General features: G+C 46.2%; 1 protein-coding gene across 1 annotated transcript; it reads left to right on the top strand.

The window, feature by feature from the left end:
- The first annotated feature begins 307 nt into the window (after positions 1 to 307).
- Positions 308 to 6,310, top strand: LOC101358468 (melanoma-associated antigen B5-like). The gene is given in 3 exon segments (XM_012559974.1): positions 308 to 462; positions 5,405 to 5,787; positions 5,790 to 6,310. Coding segments are annotated over 3 exon segments (1,059 nt in total).
- Positions 6,311 to 7,237: the final 927 nt, after the last annotated feature.

Here is a 7,237-nt window from a genome sequence, read left to right as displayed (position 1 = left end):
CAGAAGAGTAAGATTTGTGCCCATGAAAAAGCCCTAAGTGATGTCCAGGGTCTCAAGGGGGCTCAGGCCATTGCAGTAGAGGAGGAAGGGTCCCTCCCTTCCTCCTCTCCTCCTTTTGAGGGCTCTCCCCAGAGCTCCCCTGCAGCTCACATTTCCCAGGGTCCTCAGAGAGCCCCATCCACCACCACTGCTGCTGCAGGTGCTTCAGGCACAAGAGCTAATGGGAAAGGGGATTTCCTAAGAACAGGTTCTTGATGCCTCTCCTGGGCATGATCTACACGATGGCAACTGGGCCACCAAGGAGAAGATGTGGGAATTCCTGAATGTGCTGGGGATCTATGATGGGAAGAGGCATTTCATCTTTGGGGAGTCCAGGAAGCTCATCACCAAAGATTTGGTGCAGGAAAAGTACCTGGAGTACCGGCAGATGCCCAACAGTGATCCTCCATGCTATGAGTTCCTGTGGGGGTCCCAGAGCCCAGGCCGAAGCCAGCAAGACAGAAGTCTTGGAGTTTTTGGCCAAGATCAACATTACCGACTGCAGTGTCTTCCAAGCCCTTATGAAGAAACTTGGACAGATGAGGAAGAGAGAGGCACAGGCAGAGAATGGTTCAGGGTTGGTCCTAATGTCAGGGCCTGGTTCTGTTTCAGGGTGAAGTCCAACAGATCCTCCCACCCGTAGTGAAGTCTGAGGCAGATTCTTTACTTTGTTGTTGAGAACTTTCTAAGTAGCAGAGGCGAGGTGGGGCTGGAGGGAGCACATGAATGTCTTCCTATTTTCCCTGTTATACTTGAGTAACTTGTAGATTTAGCTCTTTTTTTGTATGTTTCAAATATTGTTCCCTTTAATTGAAGGTTTATTTAGATTCAGAATCTAAATTCACCCTCATATATTTATTGCTGTTTTTCAAATTTAGAAGTAAGAGTATTGTATTGTGTAAAACAAATTGAAAATCGTTGAATTGTTTTCTGTCATCCAGAACTAGTTAACATGATATCAGAATGGTGATATCCTTGGAAATATTAAAGTTCACAACATTAGTTGGGATCACAAGATAGAGGTGGAAAAATATAAAAGGTGTTCAATTTTTAGTTTCCCTTATTCCTTTTGGTAAAAGTAAAACATACAAGTGCCTGGATTTGTTTAGCTTATTCAAGAATGTGGGAGAAAATAAATCGTGATGATTCGACCTCTTGTCCACTGGCACTTATTTTCCCCAAACAGTAATTAAGCATCTGCTCTTTGGAAGGCTTCATGCTAGTATTGGGGACATCTACACAAATGTGTCGCATCTGCTGTGCATAGATTTTAGTGTCTAAGAGCAACTATGAAATGAGGAGGTTGAAATACTCTCCAAGACCTAAGGAGTAGGAAAAAAGGAGTGAGGACTTCAGGGTTCTTTCTGGTGTAAATGTCCTGAGGCTGGGCAGTTTGGGGCCTTGGGAAACTTTGATTTTTCAGTTAGAGGGAATTTTAAATAAATTAGTATATATGGGTAGGTAAGGGTAGGGGCTGAGTGGGGAGGTGATTGTTAGGTAGTGGGTGAGAGGGTCTTATGAGGTTGTGGGAGAGGTGCCCAGGGCCAGACACTCCTGTGATGTATGTATCTCAGACTCAAGAGGCTGAGCTTGAAATGGAGACCAGTGATTCACAGTGACTCTGGGACTGTGGGTAAACCAGAGGGAAATTCCCACCTGGGGCAGGACTGGAAGGTGTCCTGTGCTCTTGTCCTGGTGCACTTGAACACATGCACTGACTGGGTGTGTTGTGCACATCCTTTCCAGGTAGTTTCTGGGAAATAGCATGATATTCTCTGGAGGTGAGAGGTCAAGAAACCACTATTCTGGCACTTTCTTGCACATTTGGAGCCAGAATGCACTCCACTGAAAGTACATTTGACTTAGGTGATCTTGAGTATAGTAGATTCTAGGTGTCGCAAAGGGTTAATCACTTGACTACTAGCCAGAAGGTCGGTGCTTGGAACCCACCCAGAGGCACCTTGGAAAACAGACCCGATGAGCTGCTTCTTAAATGTCACAGTCATGAAAACCCTATGGAGCAGTTCTACTCGGCACAGGTTGAGTCACCTTGAGTTGGAATCAACTCGATGGCAACTAACAACACAACATCGTCAATGTAAGTTGGCAAACTGTAAGGGAGGGCTAAATTTTAGGTGGTGACCAATTAAAACAGAGGTTGTTGGGATGAAAAGGCAGCTGGGAGGAAGTGAAATTGTTGATCCTTGACATAAACAAGAGCTTTGAGTTGCATCTGGCTGGAGAAGAGAAGCCCACACCCAAATGAAATAACAGATGCTCTAATGGGAAACATTTGTTAGTTTTACTTGCTAAGTAGCATTTTGGCTGAAGTGGGTTTCTTTGTCATAGAATGTTGCTTATTGTGGAATATTTCCTGGAAAAAAAATTCTCTGAAGGCTAGCTGGTATCATGTGGGCTCAAAAGAATTATAGTAATAACTGCCATTCATTAAAGACCCAAGCTCTGTGGCAAGTGCTTTACATACATTACGTTTGCCTACAGTCATACTTGATAGGGTTTAATTAGAAACCTTTGGCAGTTGAAGATCTTGCAGTAGTCTCAAGTTCACAATGCTGGTAAGTAATAGACTTAACCTAGACCCCTGGTCTGAATCCGTCCACTGTTCCACTCCTCCCAGCTGGAGGCTGACCTTGTGTCTCTTCATTCACTTTTCTTCTCACTACACCAAATTGTCACAAAGGACCATGTGTCCAGTACTGTTTTGGAATACACAGTCTGAGCAATAAGAATACCAAATGACCTGAGGTATTAATACAGAAGAGCAAGAGGTAATATTCAGTGACCATCTAATCATATACATACTCAATATCAGTTAACCTCAAAAGATCAAACAAACAAAATACACCAAACTAGTTAGCAACCCCATGGGTTGTAGAGTAGAACTGGACACCGTAGGTTTTCAAGGCTATGACCCTTAGGAATTAGATCACCAGGCCTTACTTTCCAGGCACCTCTAGGTGGGTTGAAGCCTCCAAACTTTTGGTTAATAGTCCAGCGCTTAACCATTTGCACCACCCAGAGATTCCTCCAAAAAGATCAGCCCCCTGAAAAGATCAGGGGCTCACAAAATTATCACTTCCAGTTCCTTCCCTGTAGAAACTAAATCTTTTAGAACAGATTTACATAAAACTCTCAGTCTAGGTGGTAAAGAGAAGGGCTAAATCAGCATTTGTTTTCTCTGACAGCCTGCCACCTGTCCTGGGCCCCCTGCCTTGTGCTGCAGCTTTTCCATCTCACATCACCCTCACTCTGGGACAGGGACCCAGTTTCTGCATAGTTTGAAGTAAGGAAACTGCTCAAGGGTTTGTAGGGATGTGGCATTTTCCAGGAAGACTTTAATCAAAGAAACAGGAACCAATGTAAGGAAACTTCATGTGGGTGACTGACATCCCAGAATATACGAGGTCACATACAGGCTTGTGTCTGTTCTTAGACACAGAGGCCTCCAGACAGGGCTGTCAGGGTGAATATACCCTCAGTTATAGTTCAGGGCTCCAAAGGACATGAGAACATTGGTTTAAGAGGGTAAATTCAGGTCAGGAGATATAGAAGACCCAGGGCCTGCCAGTAGTCAAGCTGAAGATCCTGAATGAAGATTGAGGGCATACTCCAGCCCTAATCAGAGAGGGTTCCACAGAGTCTGAATCTTGAGGTCATCCATGGGAGGGACCAGACATGAGTAACCTGATGTGGCATTTCCTGACTTCCTCCTCTGGGGCCTCAGGGAGGTGAGAGCCTTGGTCTGAGGTTGTAGAACACAAGTCAGTACAAAGAAGCAACTCAGGCTCTGTAAGAAATCTAGGATGGAACCCTGAGTGAGTTCTGTGGTGAGCACTGACCCCAGAACATTGGGTTGAGATGGACCTGACCATGCTAGAAGCCCTGGGAGGCGCTGGTGAGGGCCTTGGTCTGAGGGGTGGCCTGAGGTCAGCAAAATCAGCAGTCCCAGGACTGGCCAGGAATCAAGGTAAAGACCCTGAGTGAGGATTGAGGGAAACTTCCACCATCAGAACTGAAGAGACCACAAACAGCCCTGTCCTACTGGCCTCCCTGGGATACTTGGGCATTGTTGACATAATGAAACCTACTCATTTCCTCTTATGTTGCCACAGAAGGTTGAGGGATTTGATGTAAGGGGGATGACCTAAGGTCAGCAGTAGGAAGATTTCCCGGTTTCCTAGGAGTCAAGGTAAAGATTCTCAGGGCTACATGCTCACCCTACTCATAACAGTGAGAGAATCATAGAATCTATCCACTACTCTCAATCAACATAGGGAGACTACAGACAGGTGTGGTCGTATGAGGCAACCATCATTCTTCCTCGGAGGTCTCAGAGAGGTGCTGGCCTTAGTATGAGGGGCTAGGCCTCAGGACAAGGGAGGGCGGTGTCCCAGGCCATCCCAGGGGTCAAGGCAAGGACTGAGGAGACACCTGCCATTAAATAGATGCAATAACAATGAGTCCAAGTCCCTCCCCTACTTTTAGCTCTTAAAAGTCCAGGTCAGGGCTGTCAGGCTGTGGTTCCACCTGACTTCTTTAGATCAGATCTCAGGAAGGTGAGAGCTTTGGTCTGAGGGTACAGCCACCAGTCAACAAAAGGGAGGTGTTGGAGGAACTACATGAATGCCAGGTGAGGACTCTGAATGAAAACCGAGGAGTCTACGAGCAAGCCCAGGGCAGAAGAGCTCTGCTGAGCTGTCAGCACCGGCTGTCCCTGGACTGGAATTGTAGCCTGAAGTGCTCCTTCACTTACAGCTTCGGGGTCTCAGGGAGGTGTCTGCCTTGATTTGAGGCGTCTATTTCAAAGTAGTTGAAGTGAGGGGGCCCGGGATCTGCCAAGAGTTAGCATGATATTCTAAATGTCAACTGAAACAACCCCCACTCCAGAATGGAAGGATCCCCATTATGAGACACTGCTGACAGCCCTAGTAAACCCCAGGCAGGGTCGGAAGGCTGCAGCCTAAGGCCCCTTCTAACTTTCTACACAGTGTTCTCAAAGAGAGGCTGTCAGGAGAAAAGTAGCCTTGTGTATTCCTAGATCAGTGCCTAAACAGAAAACTGCAGAGGTGTCCTTTGTTAACGCCAAGGTGGAACCTGCCTGCTGAAGGGGTGCACATCCACTCAGCCTCCCTCTTCCTGAGAGCCCACATCACCTGCCCTCCTGCCCATGGTCCTGCCTGCTGTCCCTGACCAGAGTCATCATGCCTCGACGTCAGAATCATAAGCTCTGAAAAACTCATGAGAAACACCACCAGGCCCAAGGTGACACCCAGGATCACAAGGGTGCTCAGGCCAAAACAGCAGTGGAAGAAGAGTCCCTCTCCTGCCCCCTCCTCTTTTTTAGGGATCCTGCCCAGAGTTCTTTTGCCGATGAGTCACGTGGTACTCCCCAGGGGTCTCAGAGAGCCCCTTCCACCAGCACTCCTTCTGCAGACATTTCTTGCGCAAGATTGGATGAAGCTTCCAACAGCCAAGAGGAGGAAAGTTCAAGTTTCTCCTACACTGAGAGTTCATACCCAGATCCTCTAGCCATTAAGGCAGATTTGTTAGAGCAGTTCCTGTTGTACAAGTATAAAATGAAAGAGCCCATTAGAAAGACGGACATGCCGAAGATTGTCAGCCAAAAGTACGAGGGCCATTTCTCTGAGATCCTCAAGAGAGCATCTGAGCGCATCAAGGTTGCGTTTGCAGTTGACATGAAAGAAGTTGACTCTGCCACTGAGAACTATGCCTTGTCAGCAAACTGCACCTTCCCAACAATGGAAGGGTGTGTGCTGGTAGGGGGTTTTCCAAGACCGGTCTACTGATGACTCTCCTGGGTGTGATCTTATGGAAGGGCAACTGTACCACTGAGAAGGAGATATGGGAATTCCTGAATTCGCTATGTCTGTTTGGTTGGAGGAAGCATTTCATCTATGCGAAGCCCAGGAAGCCTATCACCAAAACTTTGGTGAACTTGAAGTACTTGGAGTACCAGCACGTGCCCAAAAGCGATCTTGCATGCTATGAATTCCTGTGGTGTCCCAGAGCCCACGCTGAAACTTCCAAGATTAAAATCCTTGAGTTTTTAGCCAAGGTCAATGATATTGTTCCCATTACTCTCTCATCCCTATATGAAGAGGCTATGCGAGAACAGAAAGGGAAAGCCCAAACAAGACAGACTTACAGGCAAGGCTGGCTCTACCACCATAGCCAGTGCATTTTCCAGGGCCACGTGCAGCAGCTTCTCTCACCCTCTAGTGAAGTCTGAGATTTTCTTACCATCCAGCTTAGATAATCTGACATCAGAGTAGAGATTTCCTTGGAAATGTCAAAGAACACCAAAGTTAAATTTGTTGGGATAATGAAATAGCAGGGGGAATAAAAATAAAACGTGATCAATTCTTGGTTTTCCTTATTTCTTTTAGTCTTCCATTTTGTAAAATTAAATAATTTATACCTGGATATGCTTAGCTTATTCTAGCATGTGGGGAAATGCAATCCTAATAAATTAGATCACTTTCTCACTGGCTCTTTTATTCCCTAAACGTTAGTTGAGCATCTGCTCTTTGAAAGGCTCAGTGCTAGTACTAGGGATGCTGAGATAAAGACCCAGCCCAGGCTGTAGAATGTTAGAGGCTAGGAGCTGCGATCATATAAGGAAGATGTTGAGCTATCCTCTAGGACCTCCAGGAAAAGTAAAAAGAGTTGGTGAGACGGGGCTGTTCCAGATGGAAGCAGTCAAGTGTAAATTTCCTGAGGCAAGGCAGTTTGGAACTTTGATAAATGGCAAGTCCTTCAGTGGTGTATAATTTTAAGTTAAGCTGGATGGTGAGCTAGATGAGGCTGTAGAAGTGGTGAACAGGGGCCAGACCCTCAACTCGTGTGTCTCAGAGTTGAGAGAGGAAACCCTGGAATAGAAAACCGCTTTTATGAGTTACTTTGGGATCATAGATTGACGAGAAAGAAATCTCCACGTGGGGAAGGAATGGAAGGTGTCCTTTGTTCTTGTCTCAGTGCATTTGAACGCAGTCCGCGAACTAGATGTTTTATGCCCAATGTCTTGAGGAAGTTTCTGAGAAATAAAGGTGCTGGTCCCCTGAAGCAAGACTCCAAAAATCCACTGGGCTGGCACTCTTTGTTCTGGGCTAGGAGAGCCACAGCCCCCTCCATTAAAGGACATTTTAATTAAGTTATC

This window comes from Trichechus manatus, unplaced genomic scaffold (assembly GCF_000243295.1).
Source record: "Trichechus manatus latirostris isolate Lorelei unplaced genomic scaffold, TriManLat1.0 scaffold00511, whole genome shotgun sequence".
NCBI lineage: Eukaryota > Metazoa > Chordata > Mammalia > Sirenia > Trichechidae > Trichechus > Trichechus manatus.
This window is presented reverse-complemented; position numbering and strand designations above follow the sequence as displayed.